This window comes from Orycteropus afer, unplaced genomic scaffold (assembly GCF_000298275.1).
Source record: "Orycteropus afer afer isolate SDZICR_OR568_19922 unplaced genomic scaffold, OryAfe1.0 scaffold00027, whole genome shotgun sequence".
Lineage (NCBI taxonomy): Eukaryota > Metazoa > Chordata > Mammalia > Tubulidentata > Orycteropodidae > Orycteropus > Orycteropus afer.
Window position 1 is genome coordinate 18,213,968 of NW_006921614.1, and position 24,515 is coordinate 18,238,482.

At 37.3% G+C, this 24,515-nt stretch overlaps 1 protein-coding gene across 1 annotated transcript in view; it reads left to right on the plus strand.

The window, feature by feature from the left end:
- Nucleotides 1-24,515, plus strand: part of EXOC2 (exocyst complex component 2) — a 396,050-nt gene that overhangs the window by 337,337 nt on the left and 34,198 nt on the right. The window contains exons 23-24 of the mRNA XM_007935377.1: nucleotides 16,417-16,472; nucleotides 21,215-21,337. Coding sequence (XP_007933568.1) covers nucleotides 16,417-16,472; nucleotides 21,215-21,337 — 179 coding nt within the window. The remainder of the gene's footprint in view (nucleotides 1-16,416; nucleotides 16,473-21,214; nucleotides 21,338-24,515) is intronic.

The window sequence follows — 24,515 nt, forward strand, 5'->3', positions numbered from 1 at the left end:
AGTCTATAAGCTGGGCTGTTACCTGTGCACCAGGTGCATCTCTCTGGGTTTTAAACACCAGAGGCTCAGCCTCAAAACTCACATCTACATGTCACCACAGTAGGACAATCCGACAGACAAGTTTGTCCTGCTGTTGGAGACCTCTCGTATCACCCCCACCTGGCTGACTCTTCCTCTGTCTGGCTTTCTGGCTTTTAATCCCCTTTCTCCTGCTCTTCTGGCCTGCTTCTTCGGGCATCCTTGAGTTGTCTCTCCTCACCTCTATCCCTGGGGCTGACTTTTCTGGTAGCTTATGGCTAAGGCACTTGACTGCTAACCAGAAGGCTGGAGGTTCAAACCCACCAGCCACTCCTTGGAAGGAAGATTGGGCAATCTACTTCCATAGTAATACCACCTCAGAAACCCAAGGAGGGGTCACTATGAGTTGGGTCCAACTCAATGGCACATACTACAACAACAACAACAACAACAACAACATTGTTTGAAAGTTGAGCCATGGAAATGAGTTTGGTTCCAGGCTTGAAATGTATTTAAGGACCGGTAGTCTGTATTTGGCCAGTAAGCCTGGTCTTTATGATTTTGAATTTTGTTCCACATTTTTCTCCCATTCTATCCAGGACCTCCTACCATGGTCCCTTTCAGAGTGATTGACAGTGGTCACAGGACATGATCTAGTTTACCTGATCTTAGGGTTATGGACACTGAAGGTCACATAGTCCATTAGTCTTTGGGACTAATTATTTCCTTGCTGCTTTGATTTCCTTTGCTCTTCTTTGCTACTGATGGGGAGAGAGCAATCGTTGCACCTTAGATGGCCTCTCAAAAGCTTTTAAGACCTCAGTCACAACTCACCAAAGTAGCGTGGTAGAACATTGTGTTTGTGGACTGTGTTATGCCAATTGGCCTTGATGTCCCCTAAGACTGTGTTCCTGGGATCCCAGACCCAGTGACTCATTCCTCCAAGATGTTTGGTTATGGCTAAAAAGTTTTCATAACTTCGCCTTCTATATGCCTACTATATTCATGGATATGTTTTTCATACATATAAATACATATGGAGAAGTCTGTCCAACCTATATATATTCATGGGTGTAGTCCCCTTTGCCTTCCCAGTCCTGTTTAGCTTGTGTGTCTCTGTACCCACTCATAGATTTTTGTTACATGTAAATGAGACTTTGGAGCTCTGGTCTCATAGTGCCTAAGGCTAACCAGAAGGCTGGTTGTTCAAATCTACCAGTCACTCCTCGGAAGGAAGATGGGACAATCTACTTCTGTAGTGATACTGCCTCAGAAACCCAAGGAGGGGTCGCAATGAGTCGGGTCCGACTCGACGGCACATAACAACAAATGAGACTTTAAACTCCAAATTAGCAGTTGGCTTTTCATATGTTTTCCTGCCTTCAATTTCATTATGAATTCGGCTATTACTAATTTCAGTGTCTTTTCTCTGATGAAATAGTTGAATCTTACAATAATTGGATTTTATTTCTTAAATTATATATGTAACATATGTTGAGAATAGAGCCTATACATTACTAGTTCTTTTCTGTGCTCCACAGTAATGATTCTAGTGATGAGACTGTAATAGCTTCCCAATAATAATGAAGTCACACCCAACATGTTACACTATGGACAGCTTGAGAAGCACTTTCCATGCATTAACCCATTTGTCACAGAAGTCACACTAGAGAGTGGAGCCAGATCCTTATCATTCAGTCATGGTCTTTGGCCCAGCATAGCATTTATTGGGTTTTATTTACTTGAAATCATTCTTAGTTTTTGAAATAAATTCCTGATATTTTGAAATTTGGACAGTTACTCAGACCTGTTTATAAAATATGTCCAGAATTAATGGCTCATAGTGTATAACAAATACGTTCATGGGCATATATAGAATGAATCCTATTTTCTTGTCACTTTCACTTTCAAATTGAAGTTGCCTTCTAATGGGGGAAAAAAAGTTTCTACCAAAAGACTAAGTTGAAACAAATGAGTTTGGTTCATCAGTAATGTTAAATTAATAGCTTTCTAACTTTTAGTCTGAAATCCAGTGTATCAAATTTGTAATTTATAAAACTAGTATTCTATATTATTATTATAGTATAAATATATTAGTATAATATTTTATACTAATGTAATTCATAGTCAGCTTTATGTATCAGACTTGAACTTTTGAAATGGGAACGAGGTTTCCCTCTTTATTTGAATCTCAGAAACTGTGAGGTTTTGTGAATGCAAAGCTCTGAGAAATATAAATCCTTTCTTGCAGATGGAAAAAATAAGTCACAAAATTATTTAACTGTTGTTTTCACTGCTGGTGATGTTTTCTATTTTTAAAGGAGGGAGTTTTCCTCTTCATAGTTTAAGAGCCAAGAGATCATATTGACTAAAGAAAAGTTAAATAAAAGTTATCCTGGAGAGAAAAGTAAACAGCCATAGAGGCTGCAGTCCTTCATTTAGACCTTGCATCTGCAGAGCCCCATTCTTATGACATCTAATCAGGAGTGCAGTGTAGGCAAGTCTTTTTTTCAGCTGCAAATTACTTTAAACTTTTTCATCACAGCCAATAGAATGCAGGGTGAAATAAAAAAGTAAGGATTATTTATATGATTGGAATCTTCAAGTGCTCAATCATTTGAAAAATCTATAACATGGCAAAAGACATTTATCAATTTAGGAAGGAGTGCACTAAATAAAACATGAAGAGCTGGGACTTAAAACCTTTTCCCTATTCAAAAAAAAAAAAAAAATCTAAATCTGTTCCAGAATATTTAGTCCTTTCCATGGTGTTCTTGGGTGATGCAAACAATGAACATTTCAAGCTGCTGTCTAAAAGGTTGGAGGATTGAGTCCACCCAGTAGCACCTTGGAAGAAAGGACTGGTGATCTACTTCTGAAAAATCAACCACTGAAGAAAACCCTACAGAGCACAGGTCTATTCTGACACACATGGTGTCACCGTGAGTCGGAGTCAACACAGTGGCATCTAATTTGGTTTTTATCTGCCTTACCAATACTGATAGAGTTTCTTGTTACTTTTTTTGTTTTTAACTAAATAGTAATTTCTATAATGTATCTTCATTGTATGATTGAATAATTTCCTTGAAAAAAATACCCCAGAGTTCTTTAATCTAGTGTTTCACTTTGACCAAAGAAAAAGTACATTGTGGATATTTATAGTATTTTTCAATCTATTTTTATCAGTTCTGGGACTGATAACTGATTTAGGGCACAGGGGTTAAAAACAGGAAATGTGGTTTATAAAGTGGGTAGTATCTCCAGAGTTTCCAAAGTTTGATTTCTTACAGTACTGTCTGAAGACCATCATGTTTGAAAACAACCTTGGGCAGAGTACCTTGAACTCAGACTGCATTGACAGGAGTTGTTGGTCCAACTATGACAGGAAATGCCTCATGGAAAAGTTTGCATTCTTGGTATAAGTTCAAATGACATAGCAGTTGTTTTCTGTAAGTGTTATTTCTCTCCAGCTCTATTTCAGACACTCTGTACAGATTAGCTATAAGTCTTGTGTAACTTTTAGAAAATTTCCTTTGACCTTTGTATTTTGCTTAAAATTAAATTTTACTATCTTAATGAAAAGTTTTTGTCAAATATCTGTTTAAGAATGTTTTGAAATGAGTTATGTTTGAGAAGAGGGTTATATATTCAGGATAATTGATTATTAATTATAACAATCAGAAAACCCAAGTTAAGAAAATAAAAAAGGCATGAAGAAATCAGAACATAATCTTGTATGGCCCTTTGAATGACAGTTTGACAGAATCCATCAAAAAGAAAAAAAAAAAAACAAAACAACTTTTGATTCAGCAATTCCACTTCTAGGAAGAGATTATACAGAAATTAGTCTATGAGAATACAAGAATCTTTTTACATATATATTCATTATGGTATTATTTGTAGTTCAGATATTTAAAGGCAACCTAACTGTCCACCAGAGTGGAGTCTTGGTGGTCTAGTGGTTAAGCACTTGGTTACTAATGGAAAAGTTGACAGTTTTAACCCATCAGCCTCTCCACAAGAGAAAGATGTGGCAGTCAGCTTCTGTAAAGATTACATACAGCCTTGGAGACTCTATGAGGCAGTTCTACTCTGTCCTATCGAGTCGCTCTGAGTCAGAATCAACTTGATGGCAATGGTTTGTGTTACTGTTTAACTGTCCAGCCGTAAGATAGTGAGTAAATGATGCATGATGTGCCCACAATGTGGAGCCCTCAGCAACTCCTGATCTCTGTGCACTGGCATGGAAGTAGGCTTGTGATCTGAATGAAGTAAGACCTTTCAAGGAGTGAATATATAATGTAATCTTATTTTTTAGGGGAAAAAAATTTATTCACAGGAAAAAATCTAGAATAATACATATCAAACTCAATGGTGGTTATCCTGGGAAAAAGGATGAAGGAGGAATTTATTGGACTTTTATTTATTATTATATAAACAGATACTTCTGTGTTGTTTTAATTATTTTCAATAAGCATTTCTACATACATGGTTTTCATTTTCAAATTTTAAAAGATCAAAAACAAAGGCTTGATCAATATAATATTCTGTGGTGTAATATGGACATCTCTATAATGATCTACCTAGGAAGTTATCTAATTATTAATAATAAGAGGAATCAAATCTGCTTATATAACACTTTTTAATTGACAAAGCATTTCCCCACATATCAAAGAAACTATGTTGATTTTCCAGCTAAACTTTAAATCCAAGTCATTCCTATGCACTTGTATATATCTATTACAAGTTATTGTTGAATACTATTACTTGAGATTAGCAAAATAGAGATATTTACACCTCTTAACATGGGTTTTTACAAGTGGTGCTGAGGATTCTCATCAAGAAATAACCTTTTCCATCTCTTTGGCAGTGTGAGCTTTATTCTTTGCCTAAACTTTGTTTCATACAATTACTTTCTTATACTCAGTTTCAGAAATGATGTCAGGTTCTTGCCCACGTGTAGGGCGGTTACTCTTTATTAAATCCAAGGTCAGCCACGTTGGTAGGTGTGTCCCCACTGGAGTGGATGCAGTGTGGAGCAGAGGCTGTGTTCTGTCACTGCCATACTCCCAGCACTGGAATAGTGACTGACTGTCATTTAAAAAAAAAAAAAAAAAAAAAAACCTATTGCTGTAAAAGTTCTGACTCATAGTGACCCCACAGAACAGAGTAGAACTGCCCCATAGAGTTTCCAAGGCTACAGTCTTTATGGAAGCAGACTGCCACATCTTTTTCCTGCAAAGCAGCTGGTGGGTTTAAACTGCCGAGCCACTTAACCACTTTTGGTTAGTAGCCAAACGCTTAACCACTGCGAAACCACAGCTTCTTCTGGCTATCATAGGCACCCAATAAAGACTTAATAGTGTGCCAATTCCAAAATCAAGTGCCCTCCCTGCTCAATTAAGATAAGAAGACACAAATATATCCCCCAAAAAAGATCCTTTTCCATTTGACTTCCATGATGTAGTTGTTTGTTGTACAGACTGATTTACAGTAAGCCCACCTTGCAAGAGAGACCTACGTTCTTGCTCAAAGTAGAGATGAGCTTTGTTTTCTCCTTGGGGAATTTCCACACTGGGTTACTAGAGTTATTGCTAAATGATATTCTAGATTGATCCTGTGTGGGTGGGGACACTTTTTTGGCCAAATATCATGACACATTCTTATTTCATATGCAGTAAGTAGAGGAGATACATTTTGTAAAAACTGTTTCTCCTTCCTTTGCTTAAATAATGTGGAAAGTTGTGGGGGTTTACCTAAGGGGAACCTTTTAAAAACAATACTCACTACTACATCATAATAATGGAGCATTTATATCTAACTCCAAAAAGCAAGCAGTGTGCTTTATTTTTCCTCCTGTGTGCTGTGCGCATTCCCTGTCCTCCCTCATCTCAGTGAGTTCTCTCAGAAGGGCTTTTTGTTGCCCATCACTGATCACTGCTGGCACTGAAATGGAAACCCACATTTCCTAACACATTTCTTGAGTGTTCTGTCTTTCCTGTCTCTAAGTTTTTATTTCTAATATATCAGGGCATCTTCCTAAGTACCTGGCACATTCTGACCACTCAGTCAATATTTGTTGTTGTTAGGTGCCATCGAGTCAGCTCTGACTCACAGTGACCCTAGGTACAACAGAACAAAACACTGCGTGGTCCTGTGCCATCTGCACAATCCTGACTATGCTTAAGCCCATCATTGCAGCCACCATATCAATCCATCTCATTGCAAGTCTTCCCCTTTTTTGCTGACCCTCTACTTTACCAAGCATGATATCCTATTCCAGGGACTGGTCCTTTCTGACAGCATGACCAAAGGAGGTGAGACAAAATCTGGCCATTCTTACTTCTAAAGAACATTCCAGCTGCACTTCTTCTAGGACAGATTTGTTCATTCTTCTGACAGTCCATAGTACTTTCAGTATTCTTCACTGACACCACAGTTCAAAGGCATCAGTTCTTCTTAGGTTGTCCTTACTCATTGCCCTGCTTTCACAGGCATATGACGTGATTGAAAATAAACTTGGCTTCGGTCTTTACTCTTCAAAATAATATCTTTTCTCTTCAACACTTTAAAGAGGTCTTTTACAGCAGATTTGCCCAGGGCAATAGTTGTCTGATTTCTTGACTCCTACTTCCACGGGTGTTGATTGTAGATCCAAATAAAACGAAATCCCTGTCAACTTCAGTCTTTTCTCCATTAATCATGATGTTGCTTTTTGGTCCAGTTGTTAGGATTTTTGTCTCTTTTATGTTGAGGTGTAATCCATACTGAAGATGGTAGTCTTTGATTTTCATCAGTAAGTGGTTTACTTTCAGCAAGCAAGGTTGTGTCATCTGCATATCATAGGTTGTTAATGAGTCTTCCTCCAATCCTGATGCTGTATTCTTTTTCATATAGTCCAGCTTTTCTGATTATTTGGTCATGATACAGACTGACTAAGTATGGTGAAAAGATACAACCCTGATGCACACCCTTCCTGATTTTAAACCATGTACTATCCCCTTGTTCTCCCTGTACAACAGCCTCTTGGTCTATGTACAGGTTCCTTATGAGCACAATTAAGTGTTCTGGAATTCCCATTCTTCGTAATGTTATCCATAATTTGCTGTGATCCACATAGTCAAATACCTTTGCATAGTCAATAAAACATACACAAACATCTTTTTGGTATTCTTTGCTTTCAGCCAAGATCCATCTGACATCAGAAATGATATCCCTCATTCCATATTCTTTTCTGAATCCAGCTTGATTTTCTGAAAATCATCAATAAACTGCTGCAACCATTGTTTAATTATCTTCAGAAGAATTTTACTTGTGTGTGATATTAATGATATTGTTAGATAAGTTCCACATTTCTTTGGAATGAGTACAAATACCAGTTTCTTCCAGTCAGTTGCCCAGGTAGCTGTCTTCCAAATTTCTTGGCATAAACAAGTAAGTGCCTCCAGAACTGCATCTGTTTGTTAAAGCATCTTAAAGGGTATTCTGTCAATTCCTGGAGACTTGTTTGTTGCCAATGTCTTCAGTGCAACTTGGACTTCTTCCTTCAATACCATTGTTTCTTGATCATATTGCTACCTACTGAAATAGTTTGACATTGACCAGTTCTTTTTGATACAGTGACTGTGTGTATTCCTTCATCTTCTTTTGATGCTACCTGCATCATTCAATATTTTGCTCATAGAATCCTTCAGTATTGCAATTCAAGGCTTGGATTTTTTTTTCTTCAGTTCTTTCAGCTTGAGAAATGCCAAGCACATTCTTCCTTTTTGGCTTTCTAACTCCAAGTCTTTGCACATTTCATTGTAATACTTTGTCTCGTTGAGCTGCCCTTTGAAATCTTCTGTTCATCTCTTTTATTTCATTGTTTCTTCCATTTGCTTTAGCTACTGTCTGTTCAAGAGCAAGTTTCAGAGTCTCTTCTGTCATCCATTTTGGTCTTTTCTTCCTCTCCTGTCATTTTAATGACCTTTTGCTTTTTTCGTGTATGATGTTCTTGATGTCATCCCACAACTGGTTTTCGGCCACTGATGTTCAGTGCATCAAATCTGTTACTCATATGGTCTCTAAATTCAGGTAGGATATAATCTAGGTTATATTTCAGCTCTCATGGACTTGTTTTTATTTTCCTCAGCTTAAACATAAAATTGTATATGAGAATTGATGGTCTATTTCACAATGACCTGACCTTATTTTTACTGATATGTTGAGCTTCTCTATCACCTCTTTCCACAAATGTGGTCAATCTGATACATGCATATGCCATTGGGCTAGGTCCACGTGTACAGCCACCATTTGTTTAATATTTCGTGATGTGTTCTTTGGCATAAGCTATTAGTTTAGTTACATAACTGGAAAAATAATGCATATTTGTAGAGCAGATATTTAGTCTCAGCAATAATCTATTCTGGTGTACATTCTCTGTTCAAATTGTATTATTCACGTGGATCCTGATACTTTTTAAAAAAGGCTATCTTGTTTTTCTAAACCCTGTGAGACATGAAGGATGCATACTTTACCAAAGAATACCTTCCGTACTACAACTGAAGTATTTACATTTCTAGTAACTCTGGATGTCGTAAATTCTTACATAAACCATATACTAAACCCACTGCCATTGAGTTAATTCTGACTCATAGTGACCTTCGTTGGATTCCCAACGCTATAAATCTTTGCGAAAGTAGATTGCTTTATCTTCTTCCTGTGGAGCAGCTGGTAGGTTTGAACTGCTGACCTCTGGTTAGCAGTCAAATGCCTTACCCACTATGCCACAAGAGCTCCATAAACCCTTGCATGTTGTTGTTGTTGTTATATGCCATCGAGTCGGCCCCGACTCATAGCGACCCCTCTTTGGGTTTCCGAGGCAGTATCACTACGGAAGTAGGATTGCCCAACCTTCCTTCCGAGGAGTGGCTGGTGGGTTTGAACTGCCAGCCTTCTGGTTAGCAGTCAAGTGCCTTAGGCACTATGCTACCAGAGCTGATGCCTTTATTTACTCATCCACTCAGTTATCACTTTGTTGATAAACACTGAGCCCTAGACATTTAGTAGTTAGCAAGACAGATGTTATCTTTGCCCTTCTTTTATTTGTGGATTCAATAAATATTTTTTTGAACATCTATTTGGTGCCAGCAACTGTGATAGGTGGTAAAATACAAAGATGAAGAAAATAGGAATGCCCCCTACCATTGTAGAGTTTACAGTTTAGTAGGGGAGATAGATATTCAAATAGTCACACAAGAAATGGTAGAGCTGTGAGAGTGGAAAAGAAAGGTAGTGGGTCTCTGAGCAGATGTAAGGGGGGCATATGTGTATGGACTTTGGGAATACAAAACAGAGTTATTGGTACTAGTAACCAACAATAACACTTCCCATTCAGTACAGCTTCCTTTTGGCAGATATGTTATCCTTTTAAAAATAGGATTTCACCTAATATACATTATCTCTGTTTTACAAATGAGAAAGCTAAAAATCAGAGAGGTTCAGGAACTTGCCTAAAGGTCAGCACCTAATTCTGCTTGATATTCATTGGCCATCCTCATTCAGGCCAATGCCACATGTCACCACATTTGCAGGGCCTTCCCTAACCATCACTAATATGTGAGGGTTGGCCATTCTCTTCTAAACCAAGGTAAAGACATATGACAAAATAATCCACAAAAATTTCAACTTCTAACAAACGCTGCCTCAGACCAGCAAACTAAGAGTCTTCTTAGAAACAGATCTCTCCAGTTAATGTTGTGTAACTATTCACAGATCCCTTGCACTACCCAAAACAATTTGCCATTTGCCCACACTAAAAAAGAAAAAACAAAAAACAAACTCACTGCCGTCAAGTTAGATCCTACTCATAGCGACCTCTCCTTGGGTTTCCGAGGCAGTATCACTATAGAAGTGGATTACCCAACCTTCCTTCCAAGGAGTGGGTGGTAGATTTGAACCACCAGCCTTCTGGTTAGCAGTCAGATGCCTTAGACACTGTGCCACCAGAGCCCACACTAGGATATGCTGTAGCTGGGTGGGTGACAGTATGCAACAGAACTCTATGGTCAAAACTAAACATGGAGTATTTCACAAAGAGAAACTAGTATACTTTCTTCTAATCATCATTCCTTTTATTTAAAAAGGGGGAAAAATAAAGCCCCAAAATATGTATTATCCTGCTTCCTGGGTGGCAAAGTGTTTTTTACCACAGGACTGGAATCTCTGTTAGGTCAGGGATCATGTCTGTTTTGCTTACTTTTGTATAAAAAGCACCTAGAGGCATCTAGCACCTAATAGATACACAATGAATGTGTAAAGAATGGGGAGCAGATATCTATTACATTTCATTTTCATAACAACTTTGTTAGGAAAATAAATGACACCATCTCTACAATTGGCAGCATAAACAGTTAGTTGTCTGAAGGGTGAACTGATTTGTCGAAATCATATCTTTAGATAGACAAGCCAACATTTTGATCCCAGTCTTTTGACTTTACACTGAGTGGTCATTCTGTCACCACACTGTACTTAAGAAATAATTATCAATTATTAATATTAATAATGTTAAATTTGGAGTAAAATGTAGTGAGAAGAGAAAGAACATACACCATAAAAATTAATTACAATATGGTCCCTTTATCACAGTCATGGACTTTTTGAAAATAATCTATTAATCAAAAATCAAATATTGGTCCTACCCCTAGGTGTCATGATAAAGATCCTTTTAAACTCATTCTTTGTTTTATTCTGCCATCCACTTTGAAGTCTTGGCCACTTTGATCCCAAAATATGTATAGAGCTATTCTCTGACAGCTTCAAAACCTTTCTCAGACAATAGATCTTTCTTAGCACTCTTACTACCTCTTTCCCATATTCTCCATCTAACCCCTTCCATCCAAGGAAGAGATTGCCCAGTTAGCTCTTGTTCCTATTAGGTACCATGGAGTTGATTTCAACTTATTGTTACTTTGTGTGACAGAGTAGAGCTGTTCCATAAGGTTTTCTTGGCTGTAATCTTTACAGAAGCAGATCACCAGATCTTTCTCCTGCACAGATACTAGGCAGATTTGAATCACTAACCTTTTGGTTAGCAGCTGAGCACTTAACCATTGGTGCCACCAGGGCTCTGTTGTCAGTTAAATCACAGAGAAGACCAGTTTCCTATTTCCACACCCCCACATCTGTTCTCTTTTAGTGTTGTGTGCTCACATGGCCATCCTTTTAGCATGTGTTCTGGTTACCTAGTATGCCTCTGACAAGAATATACCACAAATGGGAAGGCCTTAACAAACAGTTTATTCTCTTACAGTTTGGGAGGTTAGGAGTCCGAGGTCCAAGTGGCAGGCTCTAGGGGCTGGGTGAAAGCCCCTCAACCTTGAGCTTCAGCTCTGTCTCTTGTTCCCAGCCCACTGAAGCTAGAGGCATCTTTTCACTCAGGCAGCTACTGGCTGCTGAGGCTAGCAAGCCCACGGTCGACAAATAAAATAACACAGTACCGATGTTACCGAACCACATGGCAGACCATTAATTCAAGTCCATTGAAAGTTCCAAAGTTGTTAGAGCATGGCAGGCTGCTGAACAACAACGTGGCTACATGCAGGGCTCAAGTATGCCATAAGCTAGAAACCATTCCCAAAGCTGCTGCTTATATACAGGAAGCAGACCACATACCCAAAGCAGCTACTCAGCTGCTCCAATAGATTCCACCATGAAGTTAATTACCATTCTCACTATGGGGAATAACTACATTCAGCTGCCCAGCTACTCAACCAGCCCCAGCCAAGTTGACACACAAACTTAACCACCAAAGCATGATTTCCACATAATTTCTTTTTCCCATTCAGAAAACAGCAAATTGGCCACTCTGTTCACCAAAAAGAAATTTTCTCCTTGCTTGCAAGCTATGTTCTGTCAGGTTTGTTGGACATTAGTGCCTTCTGGATCTCATAAGACTCCTACTCGTACCTTGCAGCTATGACAGACTTCAAGTACAGAATTGTGACACAGCTGGCATCCTTCGACAGGTGGCTGGTGAACAGCATTTTAAAACAGAAAACTAAACAAGCAATTAAAACCGGGTATTTGTTATCAGAGTTTAATTTTTCTAAAAACATGTCTGAAAGTCTCAATTTGGACCGGAGTGAATACAGGCTACAGACTGGGAAGCAAGGCTGGGGAGTGGAGTGTGTATTCAGTTTATTTCTCCTTAGGCATGTAACTGGATATGGAGTGGAATGGAGAGAAAAAGGAATTGAAATTCTTGAATGAGGAAGACCACAGAGATCTTATTGACTTCACATTGTGAACCTTACTTTGCCTTTACTTTTTCTACCTCTATCCAAATATTCATCTTTACCTTTTAAGAACTCCACAAAATAAAGATAATATATAAATGTATTATAAATTATTTTAAATCAGAGTATAAAGAATTTTTTTCATGATATAAAACCTTTTCATAAAGCCATCTTGGACATACTTACTATGTACTTCTTAGACATACATATGAATATCCATAAATTATAGTAAAACTTTAAATAACAGAAAGCTTTGATGGTCTGTGGATACCACATATTCAGCTTTAAGGACCTAATGTCTACATGTGTCTACCACTGCCTACTGTATAGTGGAATCACAGGAAATTTATGTTAAATGAAAGACTATTCACTGTTACTCCTTCTCTTAGAACTGATAACAATTTAAACCTAGTTGGCAATAGCAAAACACTTCATTTTGTATTAAAGTAATGGTAACTTTCTGGAGAAAGGCATTCTGTAGATTTGTTAATTTTTATATTTTACATTTTTTCAGATGAAGTTATAAGACCAGCATATACCTTGCTTTTGGAGGTCATAATGGCATTTCATGGAGTTCAGCCTCAAGCCCACTTCACATTTCAGATATGTTCAGTTTAATGCTATCTTTTTGAACCCTCACTGACCTAGCTTGTGGTCTTACTAAGACTTCTATTTCTGTTCACCTCTAGGACCACATATTTTCCCTTCTCTTTTTCCAACACTTCCACTTACCTCTTGAAGCAATTATTTGATGGTTTGTGAAAGAAAAAAATGGCAATTATTTCCATTTTTTTCAACTTGTAAGAAAAAATCTCTAAGAAACCCAAAATGTTCTTACTTGTTCCAGGTTAAGGCAGTTTACTCTTTCAAATATATTATCCATTTGAAACCTGTGGTCAACCTAAAATAGGAAGCTGATCCTATCCCCACCCCCACCCCCAATTTTGACCAACATAATGGGGTTCTTTTAGGTGAGAGTATCCTGTGCTTTTATTTGTACTACTCAAGCTTTGTTTTCAGAATTTTATTGAGTAAGTTAGATTTATCTCTTTTAGAAGTTGTTTCATCTGATGGGTCTTTGCCAGGAAATGTTTTTCCTGTCAGGTTCAGAGTGGGAGATGAGTTTATAGCCTACTGTCACAGAGCATGTAACTTTGTCTTGCTTCTTTCTAAGTTTAATTTTCTGTTTTTTAGTCAGTTCTCTGGCCTCATTGTTCTCTTTTGCAATGAAGAAGTTAAAAACCTAAAAACAGCCATTCCATTTCCAATCATTATTTCTAGAACATTGTCAGAACCTAGACTCCTGACATTTGTTCTCAGAGTAGCATTGGCATTACCCTGGTTTTCAATGAGGGCAAGTACTGTTGAATTTCTAACTCTTGCTCTTACTCCTTAAGCATCGTTGCCCTAATACAGTGCTTATGTTTTTAGTAGCTATGTATGTAGAGGTAAATACTTGCGCTAGTCTTACATATAACTGCAATTTAAAGATTCCTGAGCACAGGAATCACCATATCACCCTCCACTCACATTTGGTAGAGGTACCCAGAGAGCAGTCAGCAGTAGGTGAGGAGGTGGCCACTGGATGATCAAAGTCACAGCAGACTCCCCCATCCCCTGACAATTGCTATGAGCAGTCCAAGAGATGCCTCATAGCATATGGCATTCCTCTTCTAAGAACAAAGCATTTTTAGTCTCGAGTAAAAGTCAGTTTATTTCATTTTCACCTGTAATAGGCTCTTACGTTCTTTCCTGCATCCCAGATAAGACTTCTTACCTTGAGATTACCCTTTTTCTCAGGAAGAATCAATTAATTTCTGGATTTTATTTATTTTTCACCCAGATTTCTCAGTTATTCCATTGGCAAAATAGAATTAATAACACTGTTACCTTCATATCCCAAAGAAATATACATGAAATTAGTTCCTCAAAAGAAAAACAATGTTCTTATTTATACACTATAGTATATGACAGGTTCAAAAGTTAATTGTATATATTTAAGTTGGCAAATGCCAATTCAAAAGGTATGTTATAATTCTTGGTCTCTATCTTAGCTTTCCTAATCAATAGGTTAGATGACATTGTGGAAAAAGATTCTCCTTAACGTCCTTACTTCTATTATCCGTAGTTTTGCAGTACAATAGAATTTCCCCTAGAGAAGGGATTTTAAGTGTGTGCAAGTCATGCTAGGAAGCAATCTGAAATGTTGTTCCACTCTAAATGAAAGTAATTGTTCTGGAATTACATTAAAGCAGCATTTGTTTTTATATTTTTTTCCCTTGCAAGATAATAATGAGGTTTGAATGAGCACTATAAATACCAGGACCTATAAAATGCATTACGTCCTTTAATCCTCATGTCATCCCTACCAGACAGCTACTATTATTGTTGTTGTTGTTAGGTGCCATCAAGTCATCTCTGACTCATAGCAACCCTGTGCACAGCAGAACAGAACACTGCCCCATCTTGTGCCAGCCTCATGATCCTTGCTATACTTGAGCCCATTGTTGCAGCCACTGTATCTATCCATCTCGTTGAGGGCCTTCCCCTTCTTCATTGACCCTCCACTTTACCAAGCATGATATCCTTCTCCAGGGAATGGTTCCTTCTGACAACATGACCAAAGTAGGTGAGAGAAAGTCTGGCTGTTCTCGCTTCCAAGGAGCATTCCAGCTGCACTTCTTCTAGGACAGATTTGGTAGTCCTTTTAGCAGACCATGGTGCTCTTAGAATTTTTCTCCAACACCACATCTCAAAAGCATCAACTCTTCTTTGGTCTTCCTTATTCATTGTCCAGCTCTCACATGCATAAGAGGCAACTGATAAAACCATGGCTTGGGTCAGGTGCACCTTAGTCTTCAGGGAGACATCTTTGCTCTTCATCACTTGAAAGAGGTTCTTTTGCAGCAGATTTGTGGAATGCAATATGTTGTCTGATGTCTTGACTACTGCTTCGATTGGTATTGATTATAGAACCAAATAATATGAAATCCTTGACAACTTCAATCTTTTCTCCATCCACTGTGAAGCTGTTTATTGGTCCAGTTGTCAGGATTTTTGTTTTCTTTATATTGATGTGTAATCCATACCACAGACTGTAGTCTTTAATCTTTGTCAGTAAGTGCTTCAAGTCCTCCTCACTTTCAGCAAGCAAAGTTGTGTCATCAGCATATCGCAGGTTGTTAATGAGTCTTCCTCCAATCCTGATGCCACGTTCTCCTTCATATAATCCAGCTTCCCGAATTATTTGCTCAGCATACAAGTGGAATAAGTGTGGTGAAAGGTTACAACCTTGACACACTTGCTTCTTGGTTTTGAACCATGTAATATCCTTTCGTTTTGTTCAAACAATAGCCTCCTGATCTATGTACAGGTTCCTATTATGATTAGACTCATTTTATAGATGAGAAAACTGAGACTTACAGTGTTTTTGCCAAACATCACAGGTGATGAAACTGAGTTTGATCCATGATAATCTGACTCCAAACCCCTGTACTCTTAAATCTTATGTGTACCTGCTTCTGGGTGAATTGATTCAATACTGTGCTGAAGTCTTGTCTTTTTTCCAGTCTTTAAATGGCTTTACAGCATCAGATTCTGTGTGGTTTTATCAGAAGTTTCTTCTAAAAGTGATTTCTTAAGATTAAGATAATCATTCTGTGTAATATTTTTACTTTCACCTTTGGAAGTAGGATGGGCCTACTACTAAGATATTTAATGTGTTTTATAAGCTTTGTCAAACATCCTTATTCTGTCCTCTTTATCTATTAATGTAACTGTAGTTTTGTGTGTGTGTATGTAGGAAGAAATTGCAGGGCATTTTAAAATTTCAGTCTTGACTCATACTGACCAACAGTTACAGAAAGCCTCAACAGTAACAAAAATGAAAAACAATGAAAGCAAACCCAACTAATTTCACCTTTTTTTTTTTCCCCCTAGACCCTTAAAAAATAGTGCTTTCACCATTTGGTCTCAAAAGGAAATAGACAGTAGTGGTGTTATTTTCTCTCTCTCCTTATACACTCTTAAGCTAGAGAACAACACACAGAAATACCAGCAGGGGAGACTACCATTTGCATTGCCATTAAATGCCTTTTTCCCTCCCCCATCTTGATTTCAGGTGTCAGAAACTATTTAAAAGAAGCATTGGTGAATATAATTGCTGTGCACGCAGAGGTAAGCTATCATTAGATGTTCCTAAGAGATATGGGTAACTGAAAAGAGAGAGACAAATTTGATGATTTTTATGATGGTCTTTTTTTCCCTTCAGACTATAATTTGAGTGTAAATAAAACATAATTCTAGTGTCCTGTGTGTATGGTTTGTTTCTGTTTTATTTTGTTTTTGTAACTATGAAAATCTTTTTCTGAAAAGATTTGTATGTTTCTCTCATAATTAAAACTAAATTTATTAGTATTTGAAAGGCATAGAGAATAGAGATTGAAGGGATGTTTTTCCTTTAGGAATGTTCAATACCTTATCTTGGAAAATTTATTAACCTCTTTCTAGCCAGTATACAAATTTGCATTGTAGTGATGTGGTGTCATGTAGTGGTTGGGGTTCCTGAAAGGTAGAATTTTGTAAGAAAGATAGATTCAAAAGAGCAGACTGAAGCTAGGAAGCAAATGTATAATTTCCTGTCAGTGATGACTTAGGTCCATATAGATATTAATGCTTCCAGCTCACATTAAAACTTGCCCTCACTTGAAGGATTCTCATCAGCTTGATACTAATATTCTTAGTTAGCATGCTTGTTAACAGGACTCTTCTGTGGAACATTGAAAAAAGAGACCACAGCTACCACTGTTAACCACCACTATGACTCCCTGCTTTCATGCAGTAATTTTACGATTCATTACTCACTGCATTGCCAATACTTTTAAGAATGATTCTTACTCATAGACCGATGGGTAACCAGATAAAATTGAGCAGAGCAAAGAGGTTATCTTTAGATAATGTTCACCCTCACTTGTCTCTCTTAAGCTGTATACATTCAACATAGGTGTATTTAGGTTTATACCACTCCCTACATGCAAAAGTATCAGAGGCCATCAGGGTAAACTGAAAAAACAAAACAAAACAAAAAGTCATGAATATTTAAAGCTAAACCAAGAGAGTGGCCAAAGAAAACAATGAGAATGCTATCTGGTTCCTGAATTTGCCTGTAAGTTTGAAGTAACTACAGCAAAAAGAGAAATACAGTATGTTATAATTTTAATTCCTAATTAAAAGGAAATGTATAAAGTCCTCTATGAAAATAAGGACTATATGATTTAACTCAGGCCAGAATTTATCATTATGATATTTTAATAATGAATAATATGTTTTCAACCGTAATTTTATCAAAGGCATAAAATATTATTTTAACTTCTTAGAAAATTCAAGAATAAAATTAAATCAACAATGAGTGAAAGCATTTATATGGTAGATGGATAGGTGATAGAGGAAGTATGAAATATATGGATATTTTTAGTGATAATGATAATGATTCCTAATGAGACATTAATGTCCATTGTCAGTAACCATACAATGATTTATAAGTATCAGTGACAGAAAGTAGTATTTCTTTTGTAATATATACTGTTTACAATTTCCCACATGATAATTTGCCAAAATTTTGAGCATTTGAGTTATGTCTAGGATGGCTCAGAGGTATAATACCAGTGACTTAATATGAAACAAAGAAAGCTAAAAAGTAAATATGATTTAATTTTAAACCAAGAGAGTAAAATGTTTCACTAAATTGCCTAATATAATAAATAACTCCTAGTTTGAATGTGTCAAACTTTAGTTTTGTGAAAGGGGCAAGGAGACGGCATCTTCTGACCTCCTCTAACTACATAAGAGGAAGACAGAATCACCATCAGCAGCCCAAGGGCTGTTCTTATGAGACCAAACATGCTGCCACTCTCCAACCCTCTTAGTAACCTTGTCACCAACCGTTCCTCCGACAGCACCCACCATCTTTCTACTGGGCTCAGTAATTCACTGCAGTGGCCACACAGAACTCACAGATTGTGGGGTGTATTGGGGAAGCAACAGGCTATAATTCAAGTTCAGGAACGTGCTCAGTCTCTCTCAGCCAGCCGTCTCTCTCAGCAGCCGTCTGTCTCTCTCAGTCTCTCAGAAGCACATCTCTCTCTCAGCAGTGTATCTCTCTCGTGTCTCTCAGCAGTGTGTTTCTCTCACATCTCTCTCTCAGCAGCACGTATCTTTCAGCAGCATGTCCATCTCAGCCAGCAGTCACAGAGACTCCCTTCTGCCTCTGAAAAAAAGCTCTTAGGGTTTCCAAGGTGGTACCTATACCTAAGGAGATTGCACAATCTTCCTTTCAAGAAGTGGCTGGTGGATTTGAACCACCAGCCTTCTGGTTAGCAGTCAAATGCCTTAGGCACTACACCACCAGAGCTCCTTTTGAGCCTGACAAAGTGGCAAAACTCACCAGTCCCAGTATCAGAATTTTACACACCTGAGAGAGAACGAACTTCCCAGGAGATTGCATCATGCTGCTCCAGCAGACACACACGAATGGATAACTTTAACAATGAGCTACTGAGTTGCTCACAGCAAAGTTGGAGTTACAAATACTATGGCTAGAAAACCATACCATGTAATTTACTACACTGCATGCCACCCCCTGGCTCTTCTAGCCATTATCCCTTTTATTCATCAAAAATTAACATCCCCTTCACCATCAGCTTAAAATAACCACATCCATGAAAGCCTGTAAGCCACCATTTCATACCTTTCTCTCCCACATTTTGGATAGCTAATTTCTAATTTGCCCATCCCTATCAAACCAGTACTCTGAGGAGACAAGCATGTTTCTTTGTCTCTGGAGAATCTTCTATTATTCTTGTAAACTTTGGGCATCTGCATCCATAAATAAGCAAAGTCCAGCCAAGTGCAAGCCAGAAAATTGCAGCAGCTTAACACCAGCTCAGTATCAAACATTTTCCTCTTCATTTGGTTGGGTTCTCGTCAACTCAGCCCTAGCCATCCCATCTAGGCCATGGGTACCAGCTGCCAAGTTTTGGGAGTCACACTCTTCCCTTTACTTCAGACCAGCCAGTACCTTCTCTCTTTCTTCATTAGTCCTCATATACTAGTTCCACACAACTCCTTGCACTTCTGATCAGCCAGCCCTTCCTCTCATCCCTAGCCTCAGTGACCTAGGTCAAAGGGTACCAAACTCAGCCCATTTCTTCTTTGCTGCACTTCCCCCATTTCCACTGAAGTGGATCCAGGTGGTCACAAGCGAGGAGAATACAAGGCTCTCTACTTGCCAACTTTCTTTAACTTCTAGTCCTGAAAGGGGTTTCTCTCATGGACCGTGACTTTCCTGCCTCAGTGAACCCAAAGCCTAATTGCTTGAAATTCAAAAAGCCAGACAGTAATTTTTTTTTTTCATTTGGTCCTTTCTTCAAGTGCAAATTTTCTGTTCTCTCAGTAGTTCTAGGTGTGGGTCTTTTCAAATGCAGATTTCCTCACTATGCGGGGTTCTGGGTGGGGCTCAGGTTTTCTACCTAAGCTCCCTATATGCTATACATAGGATTTGAAACAAAAGTCTGTGTTTCTTCTGGCTAAGTTCTGTTTCCCCTTTTAACATATCCAATCAAGTATGAGCTGAAGGCAGACTTACTTGCTCTCTGTTATCCACACTTCACAGTCATTTCTAATGTCTAAGTAGGTAAGAGACCATTCAATATCTGTAGTACATTTAGATAAACACATAATCCAAAACACTTAATCCTTTTTAAGACATTCCAGTTTCATCTCTTCACCTTGAGTATCTTCCCTTTCTATGTATATCTGCTTTAACACCAACCAAAGTAATCACCTAAGAATCCAAAGTTTCACTTCCCAGGCCCCTTCCTTCTTTCTTTTACAAAGTCCTATGCTTCTATGAGTCTGGGGCCACTGCAACAAATCCCACTTCTGACAACAGCTATGAAGGGGCAGGGAGGCAGCATCTCCTGACCTCTCTAACTACACAAGAAGAAGACAGAATGACCATCACCAGCCCTAGGCCTGTTCTTATGAGGCCAGACATGCTGCCACCCTCCAACCATCTTACTAACCTTGTCACCAGCAGTCCCAACCATGGCACCTACCACCTCTCTGCTGGGTTCTGTAATTCGCTGCACTGGCCACACAGAACTCAGAGATTGTGGGGTTTATTCGGGAAGCAGCAGGCTACAATTCAAGTTCAGGAACACACTCAATCCTCTCAGCAGCCGGCCATCTCTCTCAGTCTCTCAGTAGCACATCTCTGTCTCAGTAGTATGTCTCTCTCACATATCTCTCTTACTGAGAAATGTGTTTCTCTCACATATCTCTTTCAGCAGCATGTCTCTTTCAGCAGTGTGCCTCTCTCAGTTAGGAGTCAGAGAGACTCCCTTCTGCCTCTAGCAGGGCTCATTTTGAGCCTGGCAGAGTGTCAGAACTAACCAAATCTCAACATCAGAATTCCACACGCCTGAGAGAGAGCAAACTTCCCAGAAATTACTTCATGCTGCTCCAACAGAGATACACCAGGTGGATAACTTTAACAATCATCTACTCAGTTGCTCACAGCAAAATGGGAGTTACAAATACTGTGGCTAGGAAAGCCACACCATGTAATTTACTATACCCCAACTTTCAAAATGAAAATTTTCAGATAGTCAACTTTAATAATACTTTTTAAAATTATACTTGCCAATGTTTTTAAGAGAGTTGTTTTTGTCATGAGTCAGTTAATACAACCTAAGTATAAATATTTTCCTTTCATTCAGAATTTTGGTCCTTCAAAATTATGGGAGGCATGTAATTTATTTTGTTTGTGTTAAATTTAATTTATTTCTTTTGTTAACAAATTTAAATTAAGAAAAGTCTTTATAATGCCTAATTTCTTTTTATTTTAAACCTTTGTTCAGGTGTTCACTATTTCCAAGGAATTGGTGCCTCGGGTACTATCCAGGGTGGTGGAAGCTGTTTCTGAAGAGCTGAGTCGACTGATGCAATGTGTTTCATCATTCAGCAAAAATGGAGCATTACAGGTACCCAAATGATTCAATTCTATGATGAACTTATATTTTTATTTAAAAAATATAAATCTGGATTCAGTCATTAATCTTATCATATAGACAGGTTTCATTTTATCTTTTTATAAACCTACTGACTGGAGATCTATATTGTAGTTTTTCTTGTATAAGCCATACTCATAATGCATTGTCAACAAGCTCCTGAGTTTCTGTTTCTTTAAAGTAGAGCAAATCCTTAAATACGCTGAAGCAGATCCTTCCTAACGTTTTGTGATTTTTCTTTTTATTTTACAGTTGTCTTCATCAAATTTATTTCCACCGGAAATATTTAGCAATTTATTTTTAATAAGTTTTTCTAAAGCATTCCACCAGTTTGCATAGACAATGCACTCATATTCCATCACTTCATGTACTAGTTATTTAAATTATATAATTACTGTAACAAGTATAACTGCCATAAACTAGATGATTCTTGGTTTACATGGAACCCAACTGGTAGAAGTCAATGTATGCAGACATATTGGAGAGTGACCTAGCTATTAGCTTTCAGTGTGCTGGAAGCATTGAGTGTGTGTTTTTCAAAAGCAATGAAGTTCTACTTCTAGTAATGCCTGAAAGAGCTCCTATTGGGCCAACTCCTCACAGTTAATAACTGTAAACCTTGAATATATTAAAAAATAATAATACCTGAACACATGGAGAATGATGATTGGTGTGCAGTTTCTGGAGGAAATGGTACTTGGGTGAGTTCCCCCATTTTAATAGATTTTAGCATGAAAGTAGGCTTAGGGATGCCTAAAACTTCAGTATAAAACCTGCTATCTTTCTGGCTTGAAGACTAGGTTCAGAACAACCACAACTGCTAGAAAGTAAAGGAATTATCCCAGAGAGTAGAGAACACAATCCACAAATTCTTTGTATACACATTGCCTAAAACTCTGTTTGACCCCTAAACTACATATGCATGGTTATATTCCACTCTAGCTAGTCCAGCTAAAACTAAAAGAACTGAGGTGCTGCTTAAGAAATGAGAGGTTTCATTTTGTGTCCAAATAAGCTAATTGCTTCCTAACCAAGCAAAAAACAATTCAGTACTTTTCAGAATCATATTGGAGAATCCAGACTTATGTTAGTTTATGATATGTTATCTCCACAACACAATATTCCCAATATCCAAGATATAATTAAAACTTAATTGATATGTACAAATAAAATAGAAAAATGTTACTCATTCTCAATAATAAAAAAAAGTCTGAGACCAACCTCAAGATGCTCCAGTTGTTGGAATTAGCAGACAAGGGTTTTGAAGAAGCTGTGTTTGATGGTAATAAAAGAGATATACTCATAATGAAGGATAGGTACCAATATCAGCTTAAAAATAGAAATTCTGAAAACAAACTACATAGAAGTTCTAGAATAGAAAAACACTATATGAATTTTTAAAAAATCTGTTGCGTAGGAATAATGGACAAACAGAATGGAGATGACAAAGGAAAAAGTCAGTGAGCTTGAAGATAGATCAGTAGAAATAATCCAGTGTGAAGAACAGAGAAAAAAATTATTGGAAAATAAATGAACAGAGCTTCAGGGATCCATGGGACAGCATGCTTATAATTAGGTTCCCACAAGAGTAAGAGCAAAATAGGGCAGAAACAAACATTTGAAAGTATGATGTCTTAGATTTTCCCAAGTTGATGAATGATACAAATTTACATATACAGGAAGTTCAACAAAATCTAAACAGGATAAATACAAAGAAAAGCCTATGTAAGCACACCCTGGTCAAACTGCTAAAAAACAAAGGTAGAAAAAATCTTGAAAGCAATCAGAGAAAAAATGAAACATTGCTTAAAGGAGCAACAATTTTGATGATTACTGACTTCTTATTAGAAATGGAGAAGACTGTAAGAACATTTTCTGAGTCACAAGAAATGTTAAAGGAAGTTCTTTAGGATAAACAGGAATGATAACAAATGGAAACACAGATTTTCAGGGTAAAATGAAGAGTTTTGGAAATGGTAAATATATGAGTAAATAGAAAGGACATTTATTCTCCTTAATTTTGAAAACTATTTATGTCTTTTAAGCCCATAATTATAACATTGTTTTGTGGGATTTTAAATGTATGTAAATGTAAAACATAACAACTACAACATAAAGCATGAGGAGGGATAAAGTAGATCAATACAGTTGCAGAGTTTCTAAATTTTATGTGAAGTGATATACTACCTGTAAGTAGACTACAATCTAATCTCCAGATAAGACTGTCCAATAGAATATTCAATGATAATAGAAATGTCCTATATCTATATTGTCAATATGGTAGCCAGTTGCCACATGTGGCTATACAAAGTACTTGAAATGTGTCTAGTCTGATTAAGAAATTGAATTTTAATTTTATTTCAATTTAATTAACTTAAATTTAAATAGCTATATGTGGTTAGTAGGTACCATACTGTATAATGCACACTGTAAACTTTTTAATGCCCACATTAAAAAATAATATAAAGTATTATAGCTAGAGCTGACAGATAAATTAAGTGCAGTTCTGAAAAATAATGCAAAGAGGTACAACAAAAAAATTAAGAAGTACTTAAAATGGAGTTCTAAAATATTTAAGTAAATTGGAAAATGATAACAGTTAAGAAGAAAAGAAAAAAAACAGAGGACACACAGAAAAGAAATAGTAAAATGGTAGACCTAATTTTAACTATACATATAATTAAATTGTTAATGGACTAAATACTTCAATTAAAAGGTAGAGATTATCCAAATGCATAAAAAACAGTTAAAGAAAAAACTACATGCTACTTCCAAAAACATAAAAAACTGTACTTTGTATGTAAAAACATATAATGAATTGAAAGTAAATTGGTGGAAAAATACATCCACTTCTCATTTATCAACCTGGTTAGGTTTCAAAGACCAGGTCATGATGTAAAAATTGGCTTTAGGCAAAACTGGAGGATGACTACATCAGATTACAAAATGGAAGATGACTACATCATTACATAACAGCCATATTACATCATAATACAACTGCCACACCCCTGAGAATCATGGCTCAGCCAAGTTAACACATAACCTTAACCATCACAGCCAGCATTACTCTTGCCTTGCACCTTGGCATTTGTTACCACCAGATGTACATAGTCAATGCACAAAATAGTCATTTTTTTTCTATTGTCATTGT